Here is a 19,397-nt window from a genome sequence, read left to right as displayed (position 1 = left end):
TAGGGCTGTTATCCAAATATTTTCTTTCCCTCCCACTCCACAGACTTCATTCACATCTCTTTTAGGCTGCATATATAGATACGTACTGATGTCCAGTTTTTTTCTTCTCTCTGTATGTTTTATGCTGTGTGGTTTTTGTCTTAACATTCACTCATCTTTTCTGCTACAATGTCTAAGCTGCTTTATTTCCTCCTAGTATAGTTTTCCTCTCACACATTGTGGTTTTCATCTCTAGAAGTTCAGCTTGGGTCTCTTTTTGTATTTTCCATGTCTCTAACATTTTCAATATATGGAATACAGTCATAATAGCTGTTTTAATGGCATTTTCTGCTAATTCTAAATCTGTGTTTCCTGCTTTTATGCATGCCTATTAATCTGGAATGTATATCAGACATGAATTTTACCTTGTTGGGTATTAGATACTCTGTATTCCTTCATAATTTCTTGAGCTTTGTTCTCTTATAAAGACAAGTTACTTGAAAACAGTTTGGTCTTTCTGGGTCTTGCTCACAAGGTTTGTTAGACAGGACCAGTGAGGTTTTTAGTCTAGGCTAATTATTTCCCACCACCGAGGAAAGTTTCTTCTGGGTCCTGTGCCCAACACCCTGTGAATTAGTTTATTTTTTACTGAGGGATCAGGCACTTTTCCTAACTTGATATGAGCTCCAAGTGTTACACCCTCTGGTGCATCCGGATGGTTCTTTCCTTAGTGGTTTTTTTTTTTTTTTTTTTTTTTTTACTTGCATGAGGTGATCCACAGTCTGCTGAATTCCTGAGCGGGTACTCTGCAGATCCCTGTGAGTTCTCTCTGTTTCCTTCCTCCCAGCTCCTTCTTTTTATCTCAGAGGTTTGGCAAGGATGTACCTGGACTGTCCTTTCTATGCCACGGTGTGGAATCATTCTCAAGGCAGTAAACCTGAACAACTGTAGGACCCACCTGGTTTATGATTGTCGCTTCTTTCCTAATGTCCGGTGTCTTCAAAACTGTTGTCTCATATGTTTTGTCTGTTTTACTTTTTTGGTTGTTTCAGGCAGAAGGGCATATCCAGACTATGTCTTGGCCAGAAACTCAAGTTCTCTTGAATCCCAAAGTTATCACTGGTAATGGAAAAAATAAAATAAAAAGATGCCAAATTGGCATACTTAACAATGAATATGGGAGAAAAAATAAAATATCAAAAGTAATGGCTCATAGGCATTGCTTTTCTGGCATGTAGTAGTGAGTTGGTGGCTGGAAGCAGATTTTTCAATGGTGGTCTTGAGTGTGGCAGATGTTCTCTTGCCTCCAGATCTGACAGGAATCCAGGAAACCTCGTAGAATTATGTAGGTGAGATTATGGACTTGGAAATACAGCCACTCAATTCTTTCACCTTGTTGAGAACTGAAATGAAATTTCAAAAAGAGCGTTTGCTATATTTACTGGCCATAATTTAAATCTATCAGCTCTAGTTCTTAGTGATCTGTCAGCCAAAATGTATAGAGCTAATGTTCTTATTTAAAAAAATAGTGAATGTCTCCATGTTACAAATAATTAATATTAACAGTATCTGTTGAATTATCCCATTCAGTGGATCAAAATTTCCATGGGCTTTGCAATTATGTGGATAAATACTGTCTTTCATGCCTCTCCAAGGCAGGGCTGCTCTTCTGTAGAATATTTATGAAATTTATTTATTTATAAAATCCTACCCTTTTATTTACTCTGATGATAATCCCAGAAGTAGAAATATCTGTGTACAGAATTCTCATTAAAAATGGGGGCAACTGGGTGGCTCAGTCTGTTAAGGGTCTGACTTCAGCCCAGGTCATGATCTCATGGTTCATGAGTTCAAGCCCCATGTTGGGCTCTGTGCTGACAGCTCAGAGCCTGGAGCCTGCTTCACATTCTGTGTCTCCCTTTCTCTCTGCCCCTTCCCCACTCATGCTCTGTTTCTCTGTCTCTCAAAAATAAATCAACATTTTAAAAAATGTACCTAGGGGCGCCTGGGTGGCTCAGTCAGTTAAGCGTCGGACTTCAGCTCAGGTCATGATCTCACAGTTTGAGAGTTCGAGCCCCGTGTCGGGCTCCATGCTGACCACTCAGAACCTGGAACCTGCTTTGGATTCTGTGTTTCCCTCTCTCTTTGACCCTCATCTGCTCACACCTGTCTCTTTCTTCCTCACAAAAATAAATAAATGTTGAAAATACATTTTTTAGATGTTCGTACATTTTCATTCAGCAACATGACCAAGAAACATTCTATAGAAGAATGCATATACAGATTAGTCCATATTATAAAAATGTAGATAATTCTTTTTACAGTCCTTAAATTTATAAGATTTTTCCCCCACAAGTTACCTCATGTAATCCTCACAGTAGTTTTAGAAGTATAACAGAATTCATCACTTTTAACAGATTTTTAATTACACCTATAACATAAAATTTCAAAGATGTTAAAATGTAGGAGCAGGAAGTATTCTTATTTTATTATCTGGTCTACATGTATCTGTAGGTGAGAGTTGATTTATAGAGTTATTTTTAAGAAATTAATTCTAGGGGCGCCTGGGCGGCTCAGTCGGTTGAGCGTCCGACTTCAGCTCAGGTCACGATCTCGCGGTCCCTGAGTTCGAGCCCCGCGTCAGGCTCTGGGCTGATGGCTCAGAGCCTGGAGCCTGCTTCCGATTCTGTGTCTCCCTCTCTCTCTGCCCCTCCCCCATTCATGCTCTGTCTCTCTCTGTCTCAAAAATAAATAAACATTAAAAAAAAAGAAATTAATTCTAGAATTAAGTGAAATTATTTTTCTATATATACAAAATTTAACTGCATAGCAGTACCAGTTATTTCAATGTGGCATTGTTGACATGCCTTCAGTGGTTGACATGCCTTCAGTGGTTCATTATTTTTAGCCTAAGTTACTGTCTTAACTTTTCTAAACAAGTTGCAGTCGTTGAAGGGAAAAATAATTCAACCCAGTGAATTGAGAGTTCTAATTTGTTCCCTTAAAAGCCTCTCTTGTTAAAAATATTTTTTACAGGGATATATTGGTGTTAAGCCTTTCTACTTATAACTTGTATGTGAAGTGGAATAAGTGGTTACCTGCAAGTTTCATACAGTTTTTATCGCCATAAATGTTATGGATTAAATTGCTGATAGGAGTGCAACCATTTTAAAAACCAGATTGGCATTTAAAAACCAAATGACTCTGTCATTTCTCTACTAGGTATACCCTTCCCCCAAAATTCAGTATACTTATGCATCCAGAGACATGTACAAGAATGTTCCCTGATGCTTTTATTCCCAGCTACAGCATAAATGCCATTGGCAGTAGAAAGGGAAAGTGCTTGTGATACATTTCACTGTGAAATATTGTAAAGCAATGAAAATAAATTCACTGCAGTCACCTGCAACAACATTGTGAATGAAACCACAAACAGAAGAACACACATTGAAAGATTTTTTTTTACTATAAAGTTCAAATATAGACAGGAATAAATGGTCCTCTTATAGGAATGCATAGTTAAGTAGTAAAATTATTAGCCACACAAAGAGTGAGTCTATGATTGCCTTAATAAGCAGGAGATCAATTACCTTTGTGAGGCTGGAGGAAATCTGGAAGGGCCCTGTGAAGACTTTTAGAGTACTAGCAGTGTTTTTGTGCTCGGCCTTTGTGCTTGTTACACAGGTTGTCTCATAACAATAATTCATTTAGCTTTATTAACTTTATTTATTTATTTATTTATTTGTTTGTTTACTTATTTGTTTTGTGTGCTTTTCTGTATGTATGCATTCTTTCAAATAAAGATTTTAAAGAAATGTGTATTATCACCCCTGAAAAAAAAATAATTGTACAGGTAGAAAATATATCGATGCGCTCTATAAAGAAAAGGCTAAAGCATATACATTTCCTTCATATGAATGTAAAGTTAAAAGGCATGTATAAAAGAATGTAGGATCCAAAGAAATCAATTTCTCAGTAAACAGGAATAAAATTAGAACAAACGTCCATTAAACCCAAATCACTTAAGATTTTGAGAAAAATTACTCAGAGAAATAAAGGAATTGGCAGGAAAATGTATTTCTAACTGAGACTTTAGGGTTGGATTCTTTGACCTAGAGCACTGATGCTAATATTACTAGGACATTACAAACATTTAGTTGTTGAGAATTATATTTTATTCTATATCTGTCCTTAGCACATAGAGTAGAACCCAAAGGCAAGTGATGGTGAAGTGATGGTGAAGAGGGAATACTCATATTTGCTAGTGGAGCTGAAGCATGTTGGTGAATAACATGGATTCTTGAGACACACTTTCTGGGTTTTAATCTCAGTTTTACCACCTGTGTGACCCTGGGCAAGTTATTTACATTTTTAATGTCTCCATTTCCTCATTATGTTCATGGTTACTAGCTCACAGGGTGTCATGTTATACATAAAATGCTTCAACAAATATTTGGCACATAGTAAGCAATATACAAATAAGGGGAAATACTTATTACTGTCACCCTGAAGTGCTATTTGTCTGTATATGTAGTACTGAAGCTTACATAGAGGTAACTCTAAACTCTAAAGATTATGAAACAGTTTGCAGAAAGCAAGCAATGTATTTTAGCGATAGCAAAAGCCTGAGGAAGACTCATTTGTCAATAATAATTTTCCACTGCAGATAGTTTTCCTTGAGGCCTGCTGAATGTACAAAATGGAAAGCATGACCATATGCTGAAAATTAAAGTGCTTCTATAAAAGGAAAGAAAGAAAATATGGAGAAATCACATTCTATTTGGCAATTTAAGTAGGATTCCCAGATAAAATACAGGATGCTACATTTGAATTTCAGATAAACTTTTTTTTAAGCATGAGCCAGATATTACATAGGCATCTTGTATGTTTGCAGCCAAGTCTGGCAACCCTAAATATTAGGAAATCTGTGTGTTTAGTTTCAAACCAAACTAAATGTTTAAACATGCATGGCTGTAGCCAGCATGTTATGTGGTCTGAGTAATATGGAGTCAGCATAAAATTCCCTTCTGACATTTTGAATTATTTTTCCAGAATGTTCCCAGTAATGAAATTCTAGAGTATGTGAATGAGCTTTCTAAAATAAAGATCCCATGCCCCCTTTCACATTCTTCAATACTCTATTAACTCCCCAGTATCCAAGGACTATAAAGTTCAGACTCCTTAACCTGATTTATAGGGCCATAAAAATCTGGCCCATACTACCTAGTAACTTCCCCCCCTAGGAGCCCCACACATATCGTTCCTGGGCATATCTAGACATTTAAAAGTGCTCAGTTCTTTCTGAAAACATTGTGTTCTTTTATATTCCTTCCTACTAAAAAATTCCTGCCAATCCTTTAAGCACTAACCAAATCTTACCTTCTGTAAGTAATTTTCCATATTTCCTCCAGGAAGAGCCACTGCCTGTTCTATGATCTCAGTACTTTTTGTGTGAAGTGGCATAGGACATGTATTTCACTATTTTATTACCTCTCTTCCAAATAGAATTACAGAAGGTGAGATCTCTTAGAGTAGGAACTGACCCCCATTCACTGATGTATCCAAATTACATATTTTAGGGCTTGATTCGTGGAAGGTGCCCATCAAAATTTTAATGAGTAAGTGAGTGAGTGAATGAGTGGTTAAGTAAGCATATGAGTCATAGCTATGCTTCCAACATAAATCTCATCTTAGCTAGTAATGAGTGTTTGATTACTCACTCTAGAAAAAATCCAACATAGCTGATCATCAGTGTTGATGACTAAAACTAGAGAGAGCTGCAAGTGAACAAATTTGAAATGCAGGTGACAAAACAGAGTGGTTAATTCTGGATAAAACATTATAAATATGAAATATATATGTGTATATATATGATAACATACTATAATAAAAGTAAAAAAAAAACTAGGAAATATATGACTCTATACTAGGAGCAAAGAACTAGACCATGACCAGTCAATCTCAGATCTTTAGAATAATGAGATGTGTATTAATTTAGAAAAATGACTTTACAGAGTAGATAACCCAGAAGCATTCTCTCCAGTCAGCTAGACTCCTCTTCTAAAACTCAACATTCTGTAGTCTGGTAGACTGGTTTAGTTATTGATATTTGAAGTTTTTTTTGAGAAACTGTGCATTCATTCTCTTGTTAGAATGTTTGTCACTTTGCACCATAACTCGTTATTTCTTTGAGTAAGTACTGTACTGTAAGAGCCCTGAGAAAGTAATGGGCCACAATATATTAATCTTTGCATTCTTAGCACATAGCAAAGAACTAAGGATGTATAGATGAATGGGCAGAGGTTCTACCTGATGTTTGTTAACTCTAGCTACCTTTTGACTCATCTGGACTCCTGTACAAACAATATTATTCACTTCATTTCGCCCAAGTCCACTTAAATCAGAATCTCTGGTGTAGGGCCTTTGCATTGTTATGTTTTAAAAGTCCTAGCTTTTGGGACACCTGCCTGGCTCAGTTGGTTGAGCATCCAACTTTTGATTTCAGTTCACATCATGATCCCAGGATGGTGGGGCAGAGTCCCTTATCGGGCTCTGCACTGAGTGTGGAGCCTGCTTGAGATTCTATCTCTCTCACACTGCCCCTCTCCCCTGCTGGCTGGTTCTCTCTCTCTCTCTCTCTCTCTCTCTCTCTCTCTCTCTCCCTCCTCTCTTTCTCTCAAATTAAAAAAAATGTTTAAAAAATAAAATAGAAGTTCTAGCTTTTAAAACAAGCACTGGTAACTTCATTTTCCTTAATAGAACCCCTCTAGAAGTAGGCTGATCTTTGTTAGTAAGTGGTGAGGGATAAGTATGTCTTGAGTATGATTTGAGTATGATTTGGGTTTGCTTGTTGTTGTTTTTTTTACACTCTTGTCTTGGTAAGTGAAAGTTATAAATATGTTATTATAAAAAGATTTGTGATATGTTCTGATTAAAGAATTCAGTTTTTAACTTGCTACTTTAAAATGAATTACTATTGAAATAGCAGAAGGCAAAATCCAAAGGGAGCTCAAGCACATAAAAATATACAGATCTAGTCCCAGAAAGGAGTGGGAAATTTTGTAGATAATTCTGATCATGATAACTTAATTCAATATCTGAGTGGGAGAACAGAATTTCTAGATTTTCATCGTAATTTATTTAGACTTAAAAGAGAAATTGCAAAGCCATAAGCTTTAGATAAGAAAAACAAATAAAAGGTCAAATTTTAAAAGTCAGCCACTCATAAGAGGTACGAAAATTATTTGATAGCTAATGGGGGGCCCAGGGAAGAGGGGTTGTTAGGATCAAAAATAGCAGGCTCTTGAAAATAAGCTCTGCTGGCTAATTAACAGTCAGTAACAACATTGCAGGAGAAGAGACAGCCCAAGGGCTTTCTGTCTCTGCAAAGAAAAAAATAAGGGCTTTATCATGGTGCCCTTTTAATATATGAAAACAAGGATGCTCAGCCTGAAATTTAATTGTTCCTTTTTGACGATCATGGGTCTGGATATACATAGAGATGAAAAGGAGATAATTTAATGATTGAATTAAGTTATCTTTGTCTCCATTCAAGAGGTTAGATGGATCTCATCCTGAGAAGGATTGGTTGTCCTGATCTAAATGGTGGTCAGTATTCACAACATTCTAAGCCATGTTGGCAAGTAAATGCAGCGGCACTACTGGGGCCAGATGGCATCTACCTGAGGATTCTGGGTAAACTCAAGGATGAACTGGAACACTGATGGCCCTGGAGTGCTACCTGTTATCTCTCTTAATCTATGTATTAAAAATGTGAGAAAATTTGGAACTAATTAATTAATTAGTTGGTTAATCAAGTAATTTTAAAAGTCTCCAGAGGAAGTTCAAGGGAACTAGACTCCAGAAATCTCCATTTCATTTTTGGCCAGCTGGTTGAGTCTATTATGAAGAATAGAATTACTGAATATTTAAATATAATTACCTGAAAAGAAGCAACATGGTTTCTGTGACAAGAAATTATGCCCAGAGAAGCCATTGTTTTTTGAAGTCTCATATAAATGAACTAACAAATAAAATCTTGATTCTCAAAAATTCTTTGATAACTTACCTACCACTCCAAAGTCAATATCATGGGTTTTGGGACTATAGTTTGCACAATGATGGGTCTGAAAAACATCCAGAGAAAAAGGCTAGGAGTAACTGAATACTTCTCAGGATGCAGATGTGTGTAAGGTCATGAGTACTCAGACTGATCTTATGAATATATGCATTTGTCAGTTACTGGAAGAAGATTCTCACAGTGAAATCTCCAAAGTGTGTATAGGTTGGCATTTTTTCTATTAGCAAAAACCTAAGCCAAAGTGGCTTGTCTACCAACACACCTTTACATGCCTGCATGAAAATGGGCTAAGTGCAACATAATGATGATAGAGTCAGTTAGGTGTATCTTAGGAATGAATTTGTGTAATTAGAGCAAAGGGCCTGGGAATCCTTCTAGAGTACTTCTTTGTGTTCAAAGAAATGCTTTCTATTGTGACCAGTTATCTATTCCCTCATGTCTTCTTCTCCTTTCTTCCTTTACCTTGCTTTTTAATTCCAGCATGCACACACAATAGCATCACGAGTTTACGTCTGGAAATCCATGTTCAGCTCTTATTGTCCTCAGCCAGAGGAGATGGTAGGCAGCAGTTTTAGGCTTTCAGGATGAGGGATCAGAACTCAGCTGGGTGTCTTATTATAAAATCCAATTCTGAATGAGGCTATTTTTTTAAAACAGTTCCCATGAAGCAGTCATAGAAATAAAAACCTCAGAAAATGATAGCTATTAATATTATAACTGAACTATAAATATGGCCAAATATGGAAATTCCTATTTTGTATGGGACTGCTATGTCAAATTTTTCTTAGTTATAAAAGAGTGTAGTATATTTCACTACATTTGGAATAGATGAGGATTTTTTTTTTCTGGAAATGATAATGTCTTGATCTATGACAAAGAGAAATGTATATGATTTATTACAAAGATGTTTAATTTTCATTTCATTACATTATATTCTGTGAACATTTGTATCTAGTCTTTAATTAAACATGATTTATTCAAATTGAGGTCTGTTTCCGTTTAGATTGCTTGCAGTGTTAATCACAGAGCAAATAGCCTTCACCGCTAAAAGAACTCCTGCATTATACTAATATATAAATGCTTCCATGTAATTTGCATTTGTTATCTGAGTCTCCATGATATTAGATATGTACCTACACAGAAATGTCTTACTTTTTTGCCTACTGTATTAAAGTACGTAACCCCTTTAATGTAACATTTGTATTTTTACAAATAATAGATTTAAGGTAGTTTTTTAGCTTAAAAAATTAAAAAATGGACCAATAATAAAAGGTCACTCTGTATCAAAAATTGGGTATGGAGAGGGGTGCCCAGGTTTCTCACTCAGTTAAGCATCCAACTTCACTTAGGCCATGATCCCATGATTTGTGGTCTCCAGCCCCACATCGGGCTCTGTGCTGATGGCTCAGAGCCTGGAGCCTGCTTCAGATTCTGTGTCTCCCTCTCTCTCTGCTCCTCCCCTGCTTGCACTCTGTCTCTCTCTCTCAAAAATAAATAAACATTTAAAAAATTTTTTAAAAAACTGTGTATGGTTTTTCACTTCAGCAAATGCAGTTCCAGTTTATTCCACGTAATGTTAACCTCTGGATAAAAGTGTAACTACTGTTTATTTCAGAGTCCGATATTCTTAATTATAATTTTCTTTGTTGATGGTTGTAAATCTGGCCTGATGATCAAATAGCTAGCAGGTTCAAACGTTGATGTGTCTCCATTCGATTCACCTTTCACATGTATTAAGTATTTTTTATTGTTTAAATACTTGGAAGAAGTAAGGAAGCCAAGAACAATAGTGCCTGCATATCCTTACAGGCATATAAAATGATTCTTCATAGTTCTCAACGTCATTGACTATGAAAACTTTCTTCTATTAACATCTTAAAGCAGCAAGAGATGGGTTTGATTTTACTCACGATGGATAGTTCAACATTAAAATGACAAAATGCTTAGTGCCTCTTACCTGATAATTAAAATAGAGGTTGTACCTATTAGCATGAAATCCTGTGTGGGTCTCTCTACTCTGCTTGCCTTCATTCATTTCTGAATTCCATCCCAAATTTGGCTTCACTAGGTCTATCTGAAGTACAAGGGAACAGAGGATACCCTCCCACCCAGCTCCAAGTCTTTAGTGCCAAAAGATGAAGGCCATTTCTCTCTACTGGCACTCACAGTTCATCATAATCTGTCCCCTGTCTACATCTTCAGATTTAGGGCCCCAGCACCCGCCTTTGCACTCTATGCTCCAGACAGGCTGGCTATTCATGTTCCTGAATACACCATCATACCATGAACGTTTCTCTTCAAAGTTGTGACTCATTCTGGTTTCCTTTTTGGAAATACATTACCATCCCCTTTCTGTCTTTAATCTTAATTAAACCTTTCCTTCAAGATCAAATTATATTTCCCTTATGTGGTCTTCAGACATCAATACTCAGTTTCTTCCCTGTAAGTAAATAAAAGAATAACTTGTTATATCTGACTTTATAAAATAAGGCAATTCATTCTCCAACATGAAGATTTAATTTCTTATTAGCCATTGACATATTCTCATCTTTAAAAAAAAATGTAGTCAATGTGGTGCAAGGTGAGACATAGTAGGCATGTTCCCAAGTAGCCAGATGCTGCAATTGCCTTACATTGAGCTAACAATAAAATAAATAGCACAGTGATTTCTGTGCTTCTTTCAAGATGTAATGAAAATGTTTTTCATGTTAGTCCAATACAAATCAAGACTATGTGAAATTTTCAGTAAGACTATAAAAAAGCTAAATATTCCATCAGATAAGGAATAAATGGCAACCCCCCCCTTCCTCTCCTCCCCGCTTTCTCCCTTCCTGTCTTTCCTCCCTTCCTCCTTTCTTCCCCTCCTCCTTCCCCCTCTTCTCTCCTTCCTTCCTTTCCTCCTCTGGAGAGTTTATTTTCAAATATTAGGGAGGTTGTTATATTTTATGGCACACAACTATTTTTAAAGATTATCAGATTCTGATTTTATCCTATTATTTGATGTCATAAACTACTTATATTATCTAGATTCTTTGAACACAGTTAAGAATTGTCTCTACTCTCAAACTTTGACAGTTAACCAGAAACCAAAAAGGATGTCTTTTTCAGAGAAAGTCATCACCTGCCTAAGGAATTTTAGGCCTAACTTTACAGTAAACTTAAAATGAGAGCATAACCAACACTGATACTAAGAGGAGACATTGTTTAGAAAACAGAAGTTAAAAAGAAAAGGCAAAATAGAGGTTTTCTGGTATGTTGTTTTTGTTCAGTCTTGAGAGGGTAATTTATGATCATATTGCTTTAAGCACTGTAGAAACCCAGATCCTAAAAATAAATACATTTTGGTACATTGTAGTGTATCAAAAGATACATTACACATCTGAAACAATTTGCTTGAATTGTCTGGGCCACTATTTCTAATCCTTTGTTAGAAATTTTATCAAGAAACATTTTGGGGTACCAGTGGTCTCCCAGATAATGTGTGGCATTCACAGAGATACAACGAACAGTGCAGGACAGGGTCTACATCTGTAGAACTGGCAGTTTGACTGGGTGAGAGGGTGAAAGGCACATAAATAGACAATTTCTAGGCAACCCCATTCAGGTCTGTAAGGAGCTGTGGGAACAAGGGCAGAGAAGGAGTTCATCAGGAGTAGATGATAGAAAGAGAAAGCAATGGGGAGTGGTTGCGTGTTCTCCAACTACTTTCCAATTCCCACAGAACCTAGCCTGGTGCCGTGCTTAGAGGGAATGATGTGTAAGTTATCACTGATAGATATTTGACTGAATTAGTCATTATTTCTTGTTTCATTTAAAATCATATTCGTTGTATCTGTTGTCCAAAATTAGCATGGAAATTAGTATAATTTGCTGAATGTTTTATATTTCATGATTTTGCATCAGGTATAATAATGGTATATCAAAGGTATAAGTCCCTTTAGTCATCCTAATTTTAGAAACCCCTGAATGAGATTAGGAAGAGATCATCATTTACATTTATTATACTTTGCTTAATGTAACGAGCTTTAGCTATTAACTCTAATTTGCTTCTCATCGCATTCATCAAAGGCGAACTATTTAGAAACTAAAACATCTCTGTCAGTTAGAATTTTAATGAATTAAGATGAAATGAGACAGTGTTAATTGGCAGTTGTTGCTGCAGGGAAGGTTTCTAGATCTTGTAAGTGATACCAATTCATCTCTCTATCAGGGTTAATTTGCTCGATTTAATTCTAAGGATACACTGAATATTTCCCCAAACTATTCATATTTATTTTCAGGATTGGAGAATGGTCTGGTTCTGCTGGTCTTTTGTTGGGATTATCAATTTCATTTGAACTTGATTATTAATCAGTTGTTGATTTTGAGCACTGTTTCTATGATTGACTCAACACATAGACACACACTCACAAACACACAAAAGTAATAACACTACTTAGATTTTGTTTTATCTGAAAGGCCTAAATCCTTCCAATAATTAATTGTTTTTTTCCACCAATAATTCTCATTTTCTCTATTCTTTCTCTTTTCCTCAGACATAAATGAATGTGAAGCAGAGCCATGCAAAAATGGTGGAATATGTACAGACCTTGTTGCTAACTATTCCTGTGAGTGCCCAGGTGAATTCATGGGAAGAAATTGTCAATACAGTAAGTATGCATATATGTATACATTTTCCTTGTTGTTTGCATAGCCTCCATTTATTATGGAATCTGGGTCAAAATCAGTATCATTTGCTTCCAGAGTTCCTAACTTATTGAAATGGCACATTTTGTATTTGTTATTGTTAATGTTGCTAATACACATATCTTCCCCAGGATTGGTCTCAGTGCATGCTAGGCATAGAACTTGACACTTTGTGGTCCGAAAGGAAGGCAACAGTTCTGCAGAGATCCAAGTGCATCTCTTTTATGAATCCCATTTTGGCCTTTGAGTATGTGTATGACCTGGATTTCCACCAGAGTGGTCACTTCAGACAGTAAATTTACTTCAGACAGTAAATTCGGGGTGCTCTAACCTGATAGCCTCTATCACAAATAAAAGGAGGATTTGTGTTGAGCTGGCATACACATTAGTAAGAATTTTACATACTGGTTATTTGCCTTTTTGGAAGCCTAAGAGAGTAGGGTCTTGTGATGATGGATCAAATGATAGGACAGCGATTTTCTTGAAGTGTTTACAAAGAAGCACAAAGTGGCCCTTTTTCCGCCAAAGAAACCAAAACTAGGAAAAGATGGTAACAAGATAATAGTCATTGTGATTAAACCAGAATCGGACACAAATACCTGCTAATGAGAACAATAATGATATCACTTAATCATTGTTGGACCCTTACAGAAACTCCATAGTGCTACTGCTTTGATGTATATTATACTATTAGAGTATCACATTATACAAATCAGAAGGCAGATGGAGATGAGAATTCAGAGGCAGAAACTGAGACACATAGGGATGTGGTTTGCCCAGGCTCTCTCAGATAGTGACGAAAACAGGACTAGAAGGAATGTAGAATTTTGGCTTGGGATTCCTAGTTCAGTGTCTTTTCCTAAATCAAGATATCTCTTCAGACAGAGTTGAAAGAAATAAACATGAAAACACACTACACCTTCCATCTCTCTTACACATGAACATATGCACACATACACCCCCCCACACACACACACTCATACACTCCTTCCTTTTTGGTTAGAGTAACAATTTTACATGTCATTTTTCCTCTCTTCTCTTTGACAAGGATACTTTATAAAATAAAACATGGAGAATTATTGAAGAACTTATTTGAGTTATGTATATAAACAAAATGATGATCTATGTATACTCAATCCTCGTCCTGAAAAACTTGATTAAGTGATGAAATTCTGAATATAAAAGAAATATATTTGGGCAAAATTTTTCTAAGCTTAAAAATAACTGGGGAAGATGGTAATTGTGAATCAACACAGGAACCTTCAGCCATCAAAGAGTGGAAGGAAAGGACAGCCTGAGCAAGCAGGTTGGTCATACAACTAAATAGAGTAGTGGCCACCCAGTCTACTAACCTAGCTACCTTCTATAAAGCATTTAACTGACCATTCTGTAAGTTAACTTAATTCAGATTCAATTGGTCGTTGGCCTGGCCAGATTCAGCTCCTGTATCCTTTTTTCTTTTGGTTCATGAGACTTACAGGTGGCTGCCAAATCAGCACTAGAAGTTGTACTAAAAAGCGCCCCCCCACCACCATGTATCTGTAAATGAACACTTCACTACTTTGACGAAGAACAAAAAGTTAATGTCAATGCCTATTTGATTTTCATGCAGCAAAAACAGAGAGTTGTTGCTGTAATGAAGCACCTTCCAGACAGTACTAGAACATTGGGAGAGCTTAAAACAATGTCTGGCTAAGAACATGTCCAGGCAGAATAAGACCTCCTCTGACACATAGAAGGCCTGGCCAGGGGAACAAATAGAGAGATGGGACCTTCCATTTTCCTAAAAGGAGAACGATATAGGGGACATGTCATGGGAACAATGCCCAGCAATGAGTGTCTCTCTGAGGTAGTCATGCACCAGCTTTCTGACTGACCTGAAGAAGTGATAACTGAATTTGCAGGCACCCTGGGAGAAAAGCCCTAGGTCTTGAAGTTGTGTGTATGTGTGTGTGTTTGTGTGTGTGTGTGTGTGTGTGTGTGTGTGTGTATGCCCTTGCCCTCCTGTGCTAGTCAAGGAGCAATTGGACAGTCTGTTGCCTATAGATTGAAAATGGGAGGAGACCTGGATGTGAACTAGATGTAACTGATGACTAAAGCCTATTTTGAACTAGATGACTAAAGCCTATTTTATCCCTCCATCATAGATTTTACTGAGGTCAACACATCTAAAAATACCCTTGAAAAGAAAGAAACTTGATTGATGATGGAAAGACATTTTGAAATAGACTTTGAACTTAATTGCCATCAGTTTGTTATCTAGTGTCTTCCAATCAGTGTTTGCTATTATGTTTAATAAAATTCTTTGATTTATTTGATTTAGTTTTATATCTATATAGGATTTTTAAAATTTTTTAATGTTTATTTATTTTTGAGGGAGAGACAGAGAGACAGAGTACAAGTGGGGCATGGTGGGGAGGGCAGAGAGAGAAACACAAAATCCAAAGATTTCAGGCTCTAAGTTGTCAGCACAGAGCCCAATGCAGAGTTCGAACTCACGAGCTCTGAGATCATGGCCTAAGCCAAAGTCAGATACTCAAATGAATGAGCCACCCATGTGCCCCTATACAATCTTTATATTTAAACTCAGGCTTCTCTTTGAACACAAATGCAGTAGTGATTTTCTAACCCATCATATGCTCTGACATTCTACATTTCCTCTATTCATCTCTGTGCCCTAACAAAAAAGATAAAAAAGAGTCACTTAGGATACACTCCAAAACATGTTCTTATTGGGGTGCCTGGATGGCTGTCTGTTAAGTGTCTGACTCTTGATTTCGGTTCAGGTCATGTTCTCACAGCTCATGAATTTGAGCCCCACATCGGGCTCTGCACTGACAGCATAGAGCCTGCTTGGGATTCTTCCTCTCCGTCTCTCTCTGACCCTCCCCCTCACACGCACACTCTCTCTCTCAAAATAAATAAGTAAACATAAAAAATAAATAAAATATTTTCTTATTGGTGTATTTGTTTTTATTGTATTGATTTGTAAGCGTTTAGAATAAAAATAAAGATTGTTAATCTCCCTACTGTTTAGGTTTATAGGAATATGGCTCTGCTTTTTAGTGTGGCTTCTTAGAATTTTTAGAAAATCCAGAGTAAAAAGGTGCATTCTTCCCCAAAGATGATGTCGTAGTACACATTGAGAACGTACTGTATTCACTCACTACAGGGCACACAGAAACACCTGCAGGTTCCAGGCAGTGCCAGCCCTAAGATGATCGAGTTTAGGATCTTGGGAATTGACAGTACAGAGATTATAATCAATGTTCCCAACTTCCACTCTGGAATTAGATTTATAAACTTTCTTATGAGCCTTCTGTCATGTACCTCAGGGGTACCATTGGTCAGCTTATGCCTACAGTTATGGCAGAGAAGCCATTTGTTTCTGCAGATATTTCAGGAGGAAGAGGAAAGGGGGAATGATGGAGACTAACTGCTGGGTGGGACAGAGGACAACAGTATTGAAATGCTGGCATGCTTATATTCAAATCCAAACCCCCTTCACTCTCCTCTTGGGTATCTGCACTCATATTACATCACTCCTTCCACTACTTTCTTATATCTACTGATGGATTAATTAAGTTCTGCTATATTTTAAGATGAAATCATTCTCAATACCCTCCCAAGTAATAAATAATTAAAGACATTGCAGAAGACCAGAAATGACTAAAAAAATCTGTACAAAAATAGTAAACTATAAACACGAATAATAAACTGGGGATATATTTACAATAAACATGAAAGGAAAATATTTTTTATCCTTAGTTTGTGATGTCTTTCAATTCACTAAAATTAAACACAACAGAAGGAAAAAAAAATCCATCAAAACCATGCACAGAACTTCCCTACAAAGGAAATAAGTAACTTGATATTTATCATATTATAGTTGAGTCGTGTCTTCATCTTTATTCTTCAGTATATTTTGAATTTATAAGGCTTATGATACCTTTGTGATCTGAAAAGAATAATTATGTTTAAATGACTGTTTAATGAGAGAGCACTACATAAGGGAACAAAAACCTGGACTTACCATGCATTCTGCTGCTTCTTCCTCTCACCCCATTTCTCTACCCCTCTCATTTCACAAATGGAAATATAAATAAATGGAAACATGAGATGGAAACAGATGAAATGGTAAAGAGGAGCAGAAGCTAGCTGACAGACTTTAGAAAGAGTATGGAAAAGAAAAAGGAGAAGGGAAAGAGGTGAATCTGAATCCATGCTGAGCATCCCAGGAAATGCCCGCACACACACTGTCTCTGTCTCTTTCTCTCTCTCCCTCCTTCCAGGAGGAATTTGTTGTTACTTATGGGAAGAGAATTGTAAGGCAAGGGAGGTGACAGAAAAATAATTTTTCAAAGATGTAAAAGGTTCCCACTAGACCATTTTGCTAGGGAGAGTTCCTTCCTTCCTTCTGCATGTGCTTCTTAACATTGTCTGTTCTTAACTCCACTGCCAGAGCTGGCCTGTTAAAGCAAAAGTCAACGTGCATCACCTAGCAGCTCAAAATCTTCCACCAACTTCTCATCTCACACAGAGAAAAAATTACAGTCTCCCTGTTTCCTGAGGTCAATAGGCCCTGCCTGTATCTCCGCCCTATTTGCTCACCTCTGTGACCACATCTCGTGGGACTCTCACTTTTTCATGTGCTCTTCCAGCCCCACTGGCCTCCTGGCTGTTCCAGGCACACACCTGGCACATCCCTGCCCCACAGCATTTCCTTTCCCATCTCCCCTTTTCTGTAATATTCTGTTATGATGTTATGAATACTCCATACTTCCTTTGGGTCTTGGCATAAAGGCATCCTCTCAGTGAGGCTTTTCTCAGTCTTTCTACCTCCCTATCTCAACACACCAAAACACACCCACCCCTTTCCCTCTTACAGTTTTTCTCCTTAGCATTGATCATTAACATATCATATTTGTACTTTTATATATTGTTTGTTGAAAATTCTTCCAGTGGAGTATATCCTCCACGAGAGAGAAATTGTTCTGTTATAATCACAGTTGCCAAAGAGTACTAGCAAACAGTAAGCGCTCAATAGACATTTGCTGAATGAATGAATGAACCTTGCATTCTGAGTTCTTTAAGTATAGGAATAGTATCTGATTTTTCATTGCCCTCAACTACCATAACTACCAAGTTATTTTTTGTCTACTTCTCATTTTTGGAGCAGTATTCTAAAGCTGTTTTTGCCAGTGTAATGAAATATAATTTGGTATATTAATTGGTACTCAGTAAATGATACTACAAGTTGAATTGTTTTCCTTTGATTTGATAAAATCTTTTATAACTCTATTTTGCAGTAGGATTATGCAAATGGCTTTTAAATAAGACAAGTAAACAGGCACTCTGTTCCTCTATTTAGACCATTCTGCTTGCAAACATCTTGATAATTTTATCTTAGATTACTTATTTATTTCTTATCCATTTCTAATATCAGTAAACATTTATTAGTGCTGTGATCTAACTACTACCAGTAGTAATGCTTGAAAATGTAAAAGTGGTAATTTTGGATATAATTATTTAAATGGTGTTGACAGGGGCGCCTGGGTGGCTCAGTCGGTTAAGCGGCCGACTTCGGCTCAGGTCATGATCTCAAGGTTCGTGAGTTCGAGCCCGGCGTCGGGCTCTGTGCTGACAGCTCAGAGCCTGGAGCCTGTTTCAGATTCTGTGTCTCCCTCTCTCTGACCCTCCCCTGTTCATGCTCTGTCTCTCCCTGTCTCAAAAATAAATAAAATGTTAAAAAAAATTTAAAAATAAATAAATAAATAAATAAATGGTGTCGACAGACTGATCTCAGTGTCTGTGTACTTATCATCAAAAAGATTTGCTTTTCTCAGATCTTAACCTTACTCTGCCTTTCCTTCAGTTTTACTCACCCTTCAATATTAGGAAATTTATTAAGATTACCTTTGCTAGTGGAATTCACTGAAATATTTTGAATATTAGTGATATACTACATTTTTAAAACCAAAATATATTTTTAAATTTTCAGTTAAACAGTTAAACCAAAATGTTTAAGACACTACTTTAATAACCATTATTTAAAATCTATATGAATTCTTTACTATAATGTATGTCTTTAATAAATATGGCTACTAGGTGTTTTTACTTAAAAGTAGTGTTTATATCTAATCCTATCTATGATGACATGATGCCCAAATATGTAGTAATAATTATTACGCAAATCAATCACCTATTAAACATTTTCAATTAGTTTAGTATTTCAAATACTGATAACAAAAGTTTTAATACTGGACAAAAATCTGCCTAAAATTTTTCCAATAATTATTTGTAAATTATATTTATAGGTAGGCTAGGGCAATAATACTTTTGATTTAAATATTTCAGCTTAGATTTCCGGATACTGTTCAATTTATTACTTAATTTGGCAGATCTCAGTTGTTTTTAGTTTTATTTTTCATTTATTTATTACAGGGAATTTAATTTTGATTATCTTTAATTTTAATTGAAGTTGCATTTGAATGATATGTGAAAATCATTTAGATATGCTCATACTATTTATTACAGTATGACAGGCAATTCTTCTAATTATAAAGTCCTAATTTATATCCCTTATTGTTCCTAATGATACAAGCTCAAGTGTTCAGCTATTTTCTTACACAGCTTGGAAGGAAATGATCAT

At 36.4% G+C, this 19,397-nt stretch overlaps 1 protein-coding gene across 1 annotated transcript in view; it reads left to right on the top strand.

Moving 5' to 3' along the window:
* EDIL3 (EGF like repeats and discoidin domains 3) overlaps positions 1 to 19,397 on the top strand; it is a 319,001-nt gene that overhangs the window by 128,410 nt on the left and 171,194 nt on the right. The window contains exon 6 of the mRNA XM_042956589.1: positions 12,595 to 12,708. Within this exon, the coding sequence (XP_042812523.1) occupies positions 12,595 to 12,708 (114 nt within the window). The remainder of the gene's footprint in view (positions 1 to 12,594; positions 12,709 to 19,397) is intronic.

The sequence above is a fragment of the Panthera tigris genome, chromosome A1 (assembly GCF_018350195.1).
Source record: "Panthera tigris isolate Pti1 chromosome A1, P.tigris_Pti1_mat1.1, whole genome shotgun sequence".
NCBI lineage: Eukaryota > Metazoa > Chordata > Mammalia > Carnivora > Felidae > Panthera > Panthera tigris.
Note: the sequence above shows the minus strand (reverse complement) of the source record. Positions and strands in the feature narration are given on the sequence as shown.